Genomic DNA, 16,285 nt, shown 5'->3' with positions numbered 1-16,285 from the left:
CTGCTGTAATATTGCTTTGGCAGTTGTAACGCAGTAAAAGGATACCGCAGCCTCAAACAACTTGGTCGTTTATCATCTTCTTCTCAGTGGTTTTCCTACAACTTTGACACAAATGGGGCAATGTGATCTTCACCAAGTGCTTACTGGTAAATTATTGATTGTGATAAAACATGAATGAGTCAATAGCTTTTGAAAGTAATGCGATTGTTGTGCCTCATTTGCCACTTGCATATAATTGCAAGCTGTACATCTAAAAGTATGTCATGTCACCGATGTGAATGGATATGCTCTCAGTTGACATCATTAGCCTGTTGGCAAGAGATGGGTGTTTCTAATACATGTATGTAAAGACATATGCTATTGTGCTTGGATGATAAAGTGCCATTTTGAAGGTGTACGTTTTCCTGACAATGCGAGACGCAACTATTTTCTTTCAACCACAATTCCTATACATGTCACTGCTCACAGTCTGGATTATCTTGCATTACCTCATGATTTCTGGAGATACATTACTGTTACATTTGACAAATTATTATTTTTAAGACACTCCCATATTTGTTTATTTAGTCCCATTTAGTATATTTATGGCCATTTAAGAGAAGGCTGATATCTCCATGTCCAATATCTCCAAAACTAGCCAACCTCATACCAAAACAATCTAGATCTCACAGAGAGGGAAAATGTATTTTTGAGTTTGGGTTGAACTGTCTTTTGAAAGCTGAAACTAAACACCAACACACTGACTTGAGCTGTTCCCAGAAGAAGTTGCAAGAAAACATTGGGTACCCTCAAAAGAGAAAATGTTTATTTTTACTCATGTTTTTGTAAAGTACTCCTTAATTATCTAAACTTAAGTGATAAGTGTTTTGTATAAGACGTTTGAAGATTTCTTGAATGAGAATTATTGTGTTTTTAAAATTATAAATATGAAACGTACCATAAAGCATTAATCGAGAAGCTGCATATGGTTTAACTTTAAACCATATGCAATATATTGATATACTGAATATAGATATAGGAAGGCCTAGTGAGATCATTTGGAGATGGTCTTAAATGGTACATTACGTTAGGTCCACCCATTAAGCCCATGCCAAAATTAAACAATGCTTCTTTTTTTTAAATTAATGTATGGCACTACCAATGAGGTAGGAACCTTTCTTCGTGGGCAAAGGGAACTGTTGGCGGACGGTATTCAGCGATGCACACTGAGTGAACTTTCACCTGTCCAACTGGTTTATTATTTTTACTCAACATGTTCTATAAGTGACTCGACAGAAAGACCAATTCAAAACAATTATTAATCTCGAAGAGTTACTCTACCAAATACATGCGGTGTAAACAATGAGCGCGTCGACCGGATCCCGGCGTTGCTGTTGACAAAGATGTTTTCTCGTCGATAAGCTAGCGTTAGCATTGGAAATAACATGACGACGATGAGGAGGAGCGGTGTCTGAGAGCGACTGACCGATTTCCTGCTGGTCTAACACACACTTTCCAGGAGTGTCCTGTCTTTGTGTCTGCGTTGCTTCAAAACGGCTTTCTCAACCAAGCAAACGGAGCTGATCGTATCCATCGTCAACCTGCTAGTTGTCTTTGAAGAGGTACGTTAGGTGCGCGTCGCTGAACACCAGTTATAGTACTGCTGCGATAGTGGGGCTTTGACTTGTTTTAACATTCGGTTGGTTGTGTGTGTGATTTGATATAATATAACGTCATGCCGTTTCTTGTTTGCCCACCAGTAATTCAAGTCAAAACATCCTAGCAGTGTTGAACATTTGCATCTCTTCATTTCGATGGGCGAGGAAAAGCCGGACACGCTCGATTTTGTGAAGGATTTCCAGGAGTATTTGAGCCAGCAGACTCAGCATGTCAACATGATATCAGGCTCTGTGAGCGGCGTCAAGGAGGAGGACGAGCTGCCACCAGGTGACTGACTCTGTGTGCACTTTTTAGGCGTCTGGCTTTGGTGCAATTTGTGACAGCAACATGTCAGCCAAACAGATTACAGATGCACATACACGGAGAGTAACTGCTTGAGTCATCAGGGCATGGGCAGTCTTATCCCCACACAGTATGGGTCGAGCATCACTGTCCTGTTAGTATTGCATAGTGCCAATTGGATGCAGTTCAACACAAATGGAACTGAAGTGTTGGGTTACATGTTTTTTGTAATCCAATGGAATGACACCTGTTACTGGGACTAATAAATCCCCTCCAGAATTCTTTGTTTTCTTCAATTGTTAAGTATAATCATAGTGCATTTGGTGTGTAATTTCATATTATAAATGTCCTGTATGCAGACTGCAGTCATAATGGACTGGATCACCCCTCAGTGGACTTGTCACTGGAGGACAGCTCAGGGATCCTGGTGGATGGTTTTGAGAGGACCTATGACGGCAAGCTCAAGTGCCGTTACTGCAACTATGCTACCAGAGGCACAGCGAGACTCATTGAGCACATCCGAATTCACACAGGTAAGTGTTAACCAGTTCATTTTCACTGGGTGAAATTTGACGCTTTTTTTGTTAATCAGTTTTCCTCCGTTAAACAGGAGAGAAACCTCACCGTTGCCACCTCTGCCCTTTTGCGTCGGCCTACGAGCGCCACCTGGAGGCCCACATGCGATCTCACACAGGCGAGAAGCCTTACAAATGTGAGCTGTGCTCCTTCCGCTGCAGCGATCGTAGCAACTTGTCGCACCATCGCCGGCGGCGCCACAAACTCCTGCCAATGAAAGGCGCTCGCTCGCTCTCCCACAAGAAGATGTTGAGTGTTTTACAGAAAAAGGCCAGCTCGCTGGGCTATGGCCGTCGACTCCTCATCAACTTCAGCCCCCCTTCTATGGTGGTGCACAAGGCTGAAAACGTGAACGACTTCTCGCACGAGCTGCCCCACCTACGTCAGGAGACATATGATAACCAGGGTCACGCAGTGGAGGACGAGCACTCAACAAGTCAAAATCACCATCTCCACGATATGGTTATGGATAACCCGCTGAACCAGCTGTCCACCCTGGCGGGCCAGTTGGCCAGCCTCCCTTCGGAGTCCCAGGACCAGACTCAGCCTCCGATGTCTCCAGGAGCGGAGTCTATCGTCGACGAGAAGCCCTTCCTCATCCAGCAGCCCCATCCTGACACAGCTCCTGTGGCTGTGTCTGCCAGCATAGTCCGTGCCTCCTCCTCTTCCCCAATCACCCCAGAGTCCCGGGCTCCACCACACAGCAATTGCAGCCCTGGAGGCGGACCCTGCAGCGAGCACAGTGGGCGCACCAGTACCCCGAGTATCTCCAACAGCCAACCCAGTACACCAGCCCCAGGCCTGTCGGTCCCACTCCAGGACCCCCACACGCTGCATCACTGCCAGCACTGTGACATCTACTTCCCCGACAACATCCTCTACACCATCCACATGGGCTGCCACGGCTACGAGAACCCATTCCAGTGCAACATCTGCGGCCACAAGTGCAAGAGCAAGTACGACTTTGCCTGCCACTTTGCCCGCGGCCAGCACAAGTGATGGACGAACGAGGAACACTTTGAAAGAACTCTTAACGGACCGTTTCATTTCAATAATTCCATAGTAATTTTATTTATTGGTCTTTTACCTGGCCTTGATGTAGCCTAGCCTTTTGAAAGTTGTAAAATGTCAACATTCAGATGGTTTAATTTTTGTATACTTAAAGGTGCCCATTTAAGTGTATTATAAAGAGATGGTCAGTGTTTTCAACAGGTTGAGAATTTATTTGTGGTGTCATAAATCAACACTAAGTTAAGGGTTAAAAAATGTCTTTCACTGTATCTATCTAAATACAAATGTAAATGCAAAAAGAAAAACACGATAAATTCTCAACCTCTCTTGAGCTATAGCTAAATATTGCTCTGATGGTACTGTTGCAGGAGTGGACCTGTTGGCCTCCAGTGATCTTCCTTTAGCCTTGTTGAAATTATTTCAGTGCTTGGTGCATTACTACTATTCTTTGCAGTGCCTGACATAGTCACTTTCTTGTGTGTCCAAGATAGAATGGACTGTTACTTTGAAGATTAATAGATGTTATAACAATATGCTCCTCTTGCTGTGATGAATAGGCCCAGAACCTTAGAAAAAGAGTTTGGCTGTTGTAGTTTTCTATGGTAGCCATTATTTTTTTGCCAAAATTCTGCTACATAAATGCTGCTAAGACACTTTGGAATCTAAAAATATGTGGATGGCGACCACCTGGCCAAACGTGGTATTGGTGGTTTTGGGTCAGCCAGTTGAGTTGTCTAGATTTAGTCGAAGTCGGGTTGTTCCTTCACTCAGTGCCCTTCCTTGACCAGCATCATGGTAACTTCACGTGTTTGGTTAAAAGGGTTTTGCCTGTCCTTTTAATTCCATCATGTCACATTCTGATGTTTTGATATTGTACGAAGTCACTTTGATATCCAGTATCCGCGTGTTTAGGGCAGAACCATCAAGTCTTGTGTCTCATGTGAACACTTGTTCAGAATTGCCACGTAGCACCAGGGATGCCACGTTTCCCGCCTTTTTGTGACAATACACTGAGATTCCCCATTTATCAAATATATCCCAGTGCTTTTCTGAATATTTACTGAGTATTGTATTCTGAGTCGTTGGATAGATGTTCAGTGTCAACAAAAAAAAAAAGAAGCAAACTCGTGTCGCAGTAAGACTGCTACTTTAGCAAAACATTGTTCTTTGTCTTTGGTACTGTTGTTTGTTGCTTAGCAACACGCGTGGAGAACATTGTTACTGTTTTTAGGACCATCTCCTTGTTGCCATGCTTACCAGTAACGGGCGTCCGGTAATGACTGCCTTATGTTCTCTCTGCGTGTCGTGGGTTCATAGGTAAATGATTGTTGAAGCCTGATGGCGATCACTCTCGCCCTCTGGGATGGATTAATCTGACTAATTTTTAAGTAAAGTGTTTTCTAACTGAGTTGCACTTTGTCTTCTTTTTTTTTTTTGTATTCAACAACCAGAAATGAATAACAGTTATAGTATGAATTATTCATATTTAACAGGAATGAAATACATCAACACACATTGTCTTTTGATGATGCTTTTAATCAGGTATTGTGATACATGGTGAGTATAAGTCACAACAAACAGAATGATGATTTGAAGATAATAATGATGAAGATTTGGAGCTTCATTGCAGAATCAAGTTACTCCACGTTCTGCTTATGAGTCTCTCCTTCCTTCTTTTCAGGGTCTGGCGAAGAAAAAAATGTGTTTTATTATAGCGTCACCTTGAGATCATGAGATTCCAATGATTTACATTTAATTTCTGTTCTAACCTAAAATGTTTCTTTAACTGATCCACTACAACACAGTACAAATGGACATAGACCTTTGAGTTGGATTGGACCCAGGACCAGAGTATGGCTGTCGTGTTCTGACCCCAGGCCTCTGGCTGCACGTCTGTTGCATCCACGGCGGCACCGGGAATTGTAGTCGGAGGCTTGGCATATCAGAACCTTGCACTGGATGTACACCGACTCTGTGGCTCGCAGGAACTGGAACGCCTTAAATGAGAAACGGGCATAGGACCGAGTGCCAGAGATGTAGGTCCTGTAGGTGTTGTCCACAGGGCAGCTGAAAGTAAAGCAGAGACAGTGTTTCATGACAATAGTAGTCCATTAATGTATTTATTTATTATTTTTGTAAATTTGGCAATGCAAAAAAATTGTCAAATCCCTGTAAATAGTTATATCAAGTCCACAAAGTCCCACATTCCAAGTGATTTAATTAAAAGTTTGAACTCAAGATGTACTAATGTATCAAAGGTAAAGTAATCATTCTGGAGAAGAAAATACATTCATAAATGTTACATTGTTGATTATTTATACTGATGCATCAATGCATAAGTTTATTTTTGATGCAGCTCAACCACTTAGTCCAGCGGGACATGAGTTGTCTGGCCTCCAAAGAGTCCCCAGGTGAATGTGAGGAGTCGTAGGTCTGCTACACACATGTATATCTAGGTTTTTTTGGACATTTTAGGGGGGACATTTTTCTGTGGTTGCTGATAATCTATAGACATCTGAAAAGTGAAAGAAAAAATAGGCCTAAACTGCTTTTTTTGTAAAGAGTCACAGGCCAAAAACTCTTCTTCTGCAATGTACAATCTAAATCTGCAAAGTAACTGGTGACTAGAGCTGTAAAATAGATGTAGTGGAGTAAAAAAGTACAATATTTCCATCTAAAATATTGTGGAGTACCAGTATAAAGTAGCAGTAGTTACATAATCCACACTGTGACAAAGCAGACTCCCATCTTACCCGTTGCGGACCAGGTAGTAAGATCTGCTCTGGAAATCATCGGGCGATGGTGAGGTCACACAGGTGTCAAGAAAGAGGACCAGGGAGCTGTCGCCGCTGGTCAGGTCGACTTGAACATACATGTCCTGGTTGAGTGCCACCAGGTATGGGACTTGAGTCACCTGTGAGTGTAAAAGCAAAACATCAGCATGGCATGAAAGTCTTGACATCAGGGAGTTTCTTCACAAACACCTGAAAACACCTTGTAGTAGAAGTTGCTGGATGTGTAGAAACCCATGCTGGTGTTGAATCTGCCTGTGCCTGTGATGCTGCTGTTATCATGGTGATGGACAATGTACATGATCTGGGCCACCGAGTCCTGGTCCATCCGACAGCCCACGCTCATCTTAAGGTGAGACTGCCGTGTGATCTCTCCGGAGCTGGAGGTGGAGGCACGGATAGTGTTGCTGTACACAACTCTGCCATTCTCAAACTGTTCAAAGTGGAAAATATTGGAAGATGGTCACACTCTCTCATCTTGCATCACACTAATTTGTGCCAGGAAGTACTGCATCTTGTCAACTGCAATGGGGATGAGTCGTCTACCTTTCCAACGGTGCCACAGTTGTTAATGGGGAAGGTGAAGACCACCTGATATCTGGAAACCTGGGGTCGGCAGTCGGGGTCGTTGAGGTACAGATTCTGGCCGTCGTAGCCGAGAGAGCTCAGGTAAGACCTCTGGATTACAATGGTCATGTTGTCTGAGGAACAAGCCACTCGACCTGACAGAGGACCATGTTCACAAGATATCTACATCAGCTTGAATTACTTTTAGGAAAAAGGTGTATGATGACACAATATTGTCTTTAACCACGCCAGTGGTGTGGTTCGATGGTCGGTTTGGCTGTTATTCTGAAATATCTCAACAACTATGAAAAGGACTACCATGAACTTTTATACAGCCGTTCGTGGTCCCCCGAGGATGAAGCGTACTGATTTTGGTGAGGTTGACATTTGCCGTTTTGAAAGAAACGTTTGATATCCATTGGATGGATTACAATGAAATGTGGTACTGAGGTGCATGTCCCTTGAATATGATCTGCAATAACTTTGGGAATCCACACACAGCGCCATCATCAGGTCAAAGTGTAAATGTGTAACGTGTGTATTTGTATTGGCTTCAACTGTACTGTGAGTTGTGCTAAATGAAGGTAGTGAACATGGGAAACATCACATCATCAAACATTGTGGGCATGACGTTTGCGTGACGTTTGCGTTTAGTGCACAGCAACGCTGCGTTTAAGTAAGATTCAGCCGAGCTTTTTTGTTCGACCTTCCCTATTAAATATACCATAAGTCTACCTGAGCTTGGCAGCAGAGAGCTTATGAAGTCAGCATTGAACCCTCGGCCAACCACAGAGCCATCAGTCCGGAGGACCACAGTCAAGTAGTTTGAGGTGGAGTAGAAGGTACTCAGACTGTTGTTGCACACTTTCCCCAGATACCGTGAGCCAACAGACGGCCCATCGTAGACTGCAATATAGTCACAGGAGCAGCAGTTCTCCAATCTGTTTAAAAAAGAAATACTTATAAGAGCCATATATTATTGACTACAGTAGTAGTTCCAGTGAGTCTGTGATATACATTTAGAGCCTAATTCTACACAAGTTCATAATGTTTTTGCGTATATTTCCTGTCGTGACTTTTTCCCATTTGTAGTACTCAATTACATGAATGATCTCCAAAAGGCAGTCCATTGCTCACTCACTGCAGGTACGTGAAGGCCAGGAAGATTCTTTGGTCATACGCGGCCCTGAGCTGCCAGACACAGTACGCGTTGTCCTGGTAGTAGTTCGGGTGGTTCGGGCTGGAGAAAGTACCGGAGCCATACAGAGAGCCTCCACAGGGGCTCGCTAAAGGCGGGCCACACAACACAGGTGTCATTGCAGTGCAACATATTTGGAGCAGGCTCACGGGACACATTGAGGCTCCTACCTGTGGCCGGCATGTCAGTGTAGACTTGGCAGTAGGCTGTTCAGAAAAACAACAACAACAACAACAACAACAAAAAGGGGTTTTCAGTTTTGCTTTTGGGTGGAAACTGGGATGAAAGTGTGCTGAGGTTTGAAGGACACACTACTTACAGTAGAAGTCATAACAACAGTTTCCTTGGTATCGACAAGAGCTCGAGCAGGAGCAGCTTCCCATGTGCCGGCCGCAGTTGTTCCGGCACGAGACGTGAGCTGCGAGACAAGGTAGAAGTACAGGAATAAGATGTTTCAGTAATCTCTCCTGCGAGCAGAATGATGGTGCGCTGATTTATTCTCGTGTATTGTAGGTTGTGAAGATATTATCATATCATACCTGTGGGCGTGGCAGGTGCCTGACAGTAAGCTAAATGACAAAGAAAGGAGAATAAAATGATTACAATCTGATTTTGTCCGACAACATCCACATGAACAGTAGAGTGAAACAATACAAACGGCTTCCAGGAGAGACTGAAAGAAAATATTCTCCGTAATTAAACCAGATCGCATCCGCCTCGTCTTTACTGGCTGGCTGTTCACTTGTGTCCATTCCTAATTAACGGACACCTTTGCCTCCTGACATGTTCAGAGCGCACATTGGGACAGTTGGGACTCAAAGCATGTATTTCAGTGACCTGCCAAAGCACATGGGAACACAGGAACCAGGCAGACATTAAAGACCTTATGAAATAGACAAATGAAACAATAATGGTTCTGACATGAGTCTCTACTTCATTTGAAATGAAACAGTTTTGTTCTTCCTAATATTCGCTTTAGACTTCAGAACGATCTCCTGCAGTGTGTCCTGCCTCAACACCCTGTTATAACAGAGATGGAAAGAGTAGTAGAAGATTATAACATTGTGCCTGCTTCTCAGTAGAAGTTGTGTCCACTGAGCTTTGATGAACATTATACTCACAGTTGTAGTCGTGGCAGCAGTTTCCTTGGTATCGACAAGAGCTGGTGCAGGAGCAGCTTCCCAGGTAGCTGCCACAGTTGTACCGGCACGAAGCCTGAGCTGAGAGACAAGGTAGAAGTACAGGAATAAGATGCTTCAGTAATCTCTCCTGCAGAATAATGGTGCGCTGATTTATTCCCCTGTATTGTAGGTTGTGAAGATATTATCATACCTGTAGGCGTGGCAGGTGCCTGACAGTAAGCTAAATGACAAAGAAAGGAGAATAAAATGATTACAATATTATTTTGTCACACAAAATTAACATGAAGAGCCGAGTGAAACAATAGAAAACGCTTCCAGGAGAGACTGAAAGAAAATATTCTCCGTAATTAAACCAGATCGCATCCGCCTCGTCTTTACTGGCTGGCTGTTCACTCTGCCTTCAACTGTGTCCATTCCTAATTAACGGACACCTTTGCCTTCTCACATGTTCAGAGATCACATTGGGACTCAAAGCATACATTTCAGTGACCTGCCAAAGCACAAGGTACATTAAATACCTTATGAATCAAACACTTTTTAATGCCTGGAAATTACTATTAGTTTAAGTCATCTGACATGAGTCTCTCATTCATATGAAATGAAACAGTTTTGTTCTTCCTCATATTCGCTTTAGACTTCAGAACGATCTCCTGCAGTGTGTCCTGCCTCAACACCCTGTTTTAACAGAGATGGAAACAGTAGTAGAAGATTATAACATTGTGCACTGCTTCTCAGTAGAAGTTGTGTCCACTGAGCTTTGATGAACATTATACTCACAGTTGTAGTCGTGGCAGCAGTTTCCTTGGTATCGACAAGAGCTGGTGCAGGAGCAGCTTCCCAGGTAGCTGCCACAGTTGTACCGGCACGAAGCCTGAGCTGAGAGACAAGGTAGAAGTACAGGAATAAGATGTTTCAGTAATCTCTCCTGCAGAATAATGGTGCGCTGATTTATTCCCGTGTATTGTAGGTTGTTAAGATATGATCATACCTGTGGGCGTGGCAGGTGCCTGACAGTAAGCTAAATGACAAAGAAAGGAGAATAAAATGATTACAATATTATTTTGTCACACAAAATTAACATGAAGAGCCGAGTGAAACAATACAAAAGGCTTCCAGGAGAGACTGAAAGAAAATATTCTCCGTAATTAAACCAGATCGCATCTGCACCGTCCTTACTGGCTGGCTGTTCACTCTGCCTTCAACTGTGTCCATTCATAATTAACGGACACCTTTGCCTTCTCACATGTTCAGAGATCACATTGGGACTCAAAGCATACATTTCAGTGACCTGCCAAAGCACAAGGTACATTAAATACCTTATGAATCAAACACTTTTTAATGCCTGGAAATTACTATTAGTTTAAGTCATCTGGCATGAGTCTCTCCTTCATATGAAATGAAACAGTTCTGTTCTTCCTAATATTCACTTTAGACTTCAGAACGATCTCCTGCAGTGTGTCCTGCCTCAACACCCTGTTTTAACAGAGATGGAAACAGTAGTAGAAGATTATAACATTGTGCCTGCTTCTCAGTAGAAGTTGTGTCCACTGAGCTTTGATGAACATTATACTCACAGTTGTAGTCGTGGCAGCAGTTTCCTTGGTATCGACAAGAGCTGGTGCAGGAGCAGCTTCCCAGGTAGCTGCCACAGTTGTACCGGCATGAAGCCTGAGCTGAGAGACAAGGTAGAAGTACAGGAATAAGATGTTTCAGTAATCTCTCCTGCAGAATAATGGTGCGCTGATTTATTCCCGTGTATTGTAGGTTGTGAAGATATTATCATATCATACCTGTGGGCGTGGCAGGTGCCTGACAGTAAGCTAAAGGACAAAGAAAGGAGAATAAAATGATTACAATCTTATTTTGTCCGACAACATCCACATGAACAGCAGAGTGAAACAATACAAACGGCTTCCAGGAGAGACTGAAAGAAAATATTCTCCGTAATTAAACCAGATCGCATCCGCCTCGTCTTTACTGGCTGGCTGTTCACTTGTGTCCATTCCTAGTTAACGGACACCTTTGCCTCCTGACATGTTCAGAACGCACATTGGGACAGTTGGGACTCAAAGCATGTATTTCTTTGACCTGCCAAAGCACATGGGAACACGGGAACCAAGCGGACATTAAAGACCTTATGAAATAGACAAATGAAACAATAATGGTTCTGACATGAGTCTCTACTTCATATGAAATCAAACAGTTCTGTTCTTCCTAATATTCACTTTAGACTTCAGAACGATCTCCTGCAGTGTGTCCTGCCTCAACACCCTGTTTTAACAGAGATGGAAAGAGTAGTAGAAGATTATAACATTGTGCCTGCTTCTCAGTAGAAGTTGTGTCCACTGAGCTTTGATGAACATTATACTCACAGTTGTAGTCATGGCAGCAGTTTCCTTGGTATCGACAAGAGCTGGTGCAGGAGCAGCTTCCCAGGTAGCTGCCACAGTTGTACCGGCACGAAGCCTGAGCTGCGAGACAAGGTAGAAGTACAGGAATAAGATGTTTCAGTAATCTCTCCTGCGAGCAGAATAATGGTGCGCTGATTTATTCCCGTGTATTGTAGGTTGTTAAGATATGATCATATCATACCTGTGGGCGTGGCAGGTGCCTGACAGTAAGCTAAATGACAAAGAAAGGAGAATAAAATGATTACAATCTTATTTTCTCACACAACATTTTACAAAAAGGCTTTCAGGAGAGACAAATAAAATATTCTTCGTAATTAAACCAGATCGCATCCGCCCCGTCTTTACTGGCTGGCTGTTCACTTGTGTCCATTCCTAATTAATGGACACCTTTGCCTCCTGACATGTTCAGAGAGCACATTGGGACTGAAATCATATATTTCAGTGACCTGCCGGAACACAAGGTAACACAGGAACTGAGGTGACATTAAAGACCTCATGAAATAGACACTTTAAATGTCTGGAAAACAATAATGGTTTAAGTCATCTGGCATGAGTCTCTCCTTCATATGAAATTCAACAGTTTTGTTCTTCATAATTTCCCTTCGCAACAGGAACTGCATCATATAAAGATGTAGAAGAAGATGGCAACATTGTGCACTGCTTCTCAGTAGAAGTTGTGTCCACTGAGCTTTGATGAACATTATACTCACAGTTGTAGTCATGGCAGCAGTTTCCTTGGTATCGACAAGAGCTGGTGCAGGAGCAGCTTCCCAGGTAGTTGCCACAGTTGTACCGGCACGAGTACCCACCTTAGAGAAGAGAGAGAACATTCAGTAATTGATAACATAGTTTGCTCTCTTGCATGTGGGCTATTGAGAGGTTTTCATACCTGTGCTTGGTCCCACAGGTGTCTCCGTGGTTCGTGTGCAGGCAGCTGTACGAGATGGAAAGAGAGAATAAAACAAACCTTGTGACATTTATTCTGCGACTGTGAACGAGCGCTGCAATCACATCATGTCTGCTCATTTAACAGGAAATGCATCACATCAAGATTTTAACATCGTACATGCTTTTCATGAGCAATGAGGGATTTGACAGACTGACTCCTCCTGCAGAGCCCGGCAACAACGCCATGGATGAGTTTGGCTCGGCACTTACAGTAGTAGTCGAAGCAACAGTTGCCATAGTATTGACAAGAGCTGGAGCAGGAGCAGCTCCCCATGTGCCGGCCGCAGTTGTAATGACACGAGGGCCGAGCTGAGAGACACAGGTTGACGTTACAGTATATACAATATACAGTACAGGGAGTGTGACAAGTGCTTCAAGGTCAAGTAGCTGGAGCTTGAAGGGTTTTTATACCTGTGACGCGACCAGGAGTAGTGGCTGAGCAGAAATCTACATGACGGAGAGAGAAGAATACAATGTAATCTCTGTTTTAATTCAAAGTTTGTTTTCGTCTTTTGGTGTCATTCTCAGCACAGCATTGCTGTCATTGGACAGACGGGTTGCTTCAGCGAGAGAGAGGCCTGCGGAGGTCGTTACCGCTGTCGATTTGTTAGACTTGGCACTCACTGTTGTAGTCATGGCAGCAGTTTCCTTGGTATCGGCAGGAGCTTGTGCAGGAGCAGCTTCCCACGTAGCTGCCGCAGTTGTACCGGCACGAGCGCTGAGCTGAGAGACAACTTCAACTTTTAAACAAAATGACTTCAAATGAAAATGTACGTTTCTTTTGCTGAGAGAATGCATGTACCTGTTGCTGGTGCAGACGTGGATAAGCAGTAATCTGTATGACGGAGAGATTAGATAATGGGAATCTATGAATCCAACTCACTATTTTGATGCGTTCTTTTATTCTACTCATCAAAGACCGTGTTTACAGTTACAGCCTGTAAAGTATTCAGATCAGAGAATAATATTGTCAAACATACTCCAACTAAAAAGTAACTCCAAAAAAATAGGTTTAGTAAATATTCAACTATCTAAGCGTAGAAATACTGAAATAAAGTCCCTTAAAATTGTAATTAAGTACAGTGTTTGAGTAAATGCACTTAGTTATTCTCCACCAGTGCTTACCTTCGTAGTCTGGACAACAGTTCCCTCTGTATCCACAGCTTGAAGAGCAGGAGCAGTTTGCAAACTGGTAGCCACAGTAGTGTCTGCAGGAATCTGCAGAAAGAACACAGCAAACAATTCACCATCACTGAAAACACAGCGTTTGTGTTGCTCTTTACATATTGTAATGGCCTTTTGTCGGCCTTTTTCTAAACATGAGACATTTTGACGTGTCACTGGTTTAAATATTGCACTTATCAATGGCCGATGTCGTGGTATTGTGCATACCGACATGCTTACTGGGCTACTGGAATAGGACAGAGCCGTCGTGATGTGAGTATTCATACCTGGGCTTTTACTAGTATAACAAGCGAACATGTTGGTCATCTTGATCGCGACTTACCCACAACTTGGTATTCAGCACGAAATCCGAAGCGGTTACCAGAACCATCACTCCTGAACTTCACAGTCAAAGAAGGACCGGTGGAGTTGAAGCTGGTACTGTTCATGCCACACACTTGTCCCAGAAGCCTGCTACTGATACTGGGGCCATCATAGACGTAGATATAATCATAAGCACATGTTGAAGGTGCCTCTAGGCTGCGAGAAGGGCAAAAGGAGAACAGAGGTATGACTTTAACGCTACGGACGATACACCAACAGTATAGTCCGTGATCACAGGGCCTCCTGCACACTTACTCTACAAAAGGGAAGGTCAGCTGCACGTTTCTACTGCCCGGTGTGATGTACCATATACAGTTTGCCCCCGGTGGGTACCGGTTAGGATAGTTGGGGCTGTAGAAAACACCACTTTCGCCATAAAAGTGTCCGCCACAGGGTGCACCTGAAGAAACACAGAAGCATTACCAGGAACAATACAAACAAAAAGAATACAATCATTCAAATGAGGAACATACTGATGAATATTTGCGTGTGATGTTTGGAATTGTAATATATGTTTTGACTAATGATGGGTATTTTTTATGTGAAATTCTTTAATTAGGTGTAATTATAAATAAATATAATACAAATATATATTTGTCAAAAAAACAACTCATTAGGCTTTTGAGTTGTTTATGCTGATTATCTTTGATCTGTATCTCTATCGCCCCTCAAAGGAAACTAATATCTAACAGTAATGCCAACAGTTTGTAGTTTATTCTAAAATGTTGGTCGTATGGACGTCAACACTTTTCCTTTCCATTAAATAGTGCAGCATCTTTATAACCTGTAACCAGTCTATACCTGCAAGTTATCAACAACTATCTATTTATTTGAAAAACATTTTGAGGTATGAATAAGATTGTTTTTTTTTAACGTGATTTGAAATCATGCTCTTTATTTTTACCTTGTACAGAATCAGCTGTTCCATGATCTGTTGCAGTCACTGATGGATTAAAAAAAAACACACACAAAGGTATAAAAGACGGACAGATTAACACTTAAAGACAAGCATCAACACACTGTGTGATTTATGTGATCAGATAATCAGACAATAAAATCGTAGTTGTTTTTTAACCTGCATCGAGTGTTTGGTCTATTCCATTAGTTGTTCGGAAGCGGTCAGCACCTGATGTAACATGAGAGAAACAAATAAACAAACAGGACAAAAGGTCAGAGTGTTTAGAGACCAGAGACAATACGGGTAGCAACAGCCAAAAACCCATAATCCCAAAACAAAGAGACAAACACAAGAATGAGACAATAGTGGACAATACCTTGCACTCCATGGAAGGCGATCACGCTGAAGAGAACCAGGAGAGTCCACATGGCGAATTTGTTCACCTTCCAACTTGCTTCAGATGCTGAACTTTGCAGCTTATATAGTCAGACGCTTGAATGTAGGACCCATAAAGTTTCTGATGCCACCAACAGTGGCAGTGATAAATCACTCATTTATTGTTGAGCATGAGAAAAACCACACTTGCTTAAGTATCATAAAACGTGCACAAAGATTGCTCACTTCAGGATGTGTTTGAAGATATTTGCTCAAGACATATGGTTGAATCTCATGAGGGCTTTTGGTGACTTGCAAATATGCAGATAATAAGATGATGCTCTTACATGCCCAACTGACATCTGCTACGGCAATTTAATATTGTCACCACTGGAATCTTACCGCACTTGTCGCAATGTTTTTTTGCGATAATTGAACGTCAAAAATTTGTTTTATTAATAATTAAATACTATAAGCTAATGCAGAGAATGTAACTTGTATTTTAAACCCTGTAAAATGTGCAGCAGTGTGTAACTGACCTGTTAACATGCAGACTTATAGATCAGATGAATGAATCATTTGAAGAATAAACGCAGCATAAATACAGCTGAAAATGTGTGTATTTCTTCAATTTCTTGAAGATAATGTCATAGTTAACAGCAGTCAAATGATCCTTTTTACATTTTTCGCCACATTAAGACTGAAATATGTGAACAAATTGTTGGAATGATTACTATGACCTTTGACCCCTTGACTTTTCATCGAACTCGCAGATTGACATTGTGGCTTTCAAAAAAAAAATCCACAACTTTTGAATGTATTGCCATGAAGTGATAAAATGATATCTCACACTTTAATGTTTAATAGGTTGAATTCTT

General features: G+C 42.5%; 2 protein-coding genes across 2 annotated transcripts; one reads left to right on the top strand and one right to left on the bottom strand.

Annotated features, from left to right (window-relative positions):
- The first annotated feature begins 1,210 nt into the window (after positions 1-1,210).
- On the top strand, positions 1,211-4,936 carry ikzf5 (IKAROS family zinc finger 5). Its single transcript, XM_068567193.1, has 4 exons — positions 1,211-1,601; positions 1,740-1,926; positions 2,301-2,474; positions 2,552-4,936. The coding sequence occupies exons 2-4, from the start codon at positions 1,794-1,796 to the stop codon at positions 3,514-3,516; spliced, it is 1,272 nt and encodes a 423-aa protein (XP_068423294.1). The 5' UTR covers positions 1,211-1,601; positions 1,740-1,793; the 3' UTR covers positions 3,517-4,936.
- Positions 4,937-5,043: 107 nt separating this feature from the next.
- On the bottom strand, positions 5,044-9,641 carry LOC137779787 (CUB and zona pellucida-like domain-containing protein 1). Its single transcript, XM_068567977.1, has 13 exons — positions 9,581-9,641; positions 9,418-9,447; positions 9,207-9,305; positions 8,625-8,654; positions 8,405-8,503; positions 8,256-8,291; positions 8,029-8,173; positions 7,623-7,828; positions 6,867-7,042; positions 6,523-6,753; positions 6,282-6,442; positions 5,351-5,595; positions 5,044-5,212 (listed from the first exon to the last, which is right to left on the bottom strand). The coding sequence occupies exons 1-13, from the start codon at positions 9,639-9,641 to the stop codon at positions 5,166-5,168; spliced, it is 1,566 nt and encodes a 521-aa protein (XP_068424078.1). The 3' UTR covers positions 5,044-5,165.
- Between the last annotated feature and the right edge of the window lie 6,644 nt (positions 9,642-16,285).

The sequence above is a fragment of the Clinocottus analis genome, unplaced genomic scaffold (assembly GCF_023055335.1).
Source record: "Clinocottus analis isolate CAN_PGR_092001 unplaced genomic scaffold, fCliAna1.0.p SCAF_8, whole genome shotgun sequence".
In the NCBI taxonomy this organism is placed as follows: Eukaryota; Metazoa; Chordata; class Actinopteri; order Perciformes; family Cottidae; genus Clinocottus; species Clinocottus analis.
Note: the sequence above shows the minus strand (reverse complement) of the source record. Positions and strands in the feature narration are given on the sequence as shown.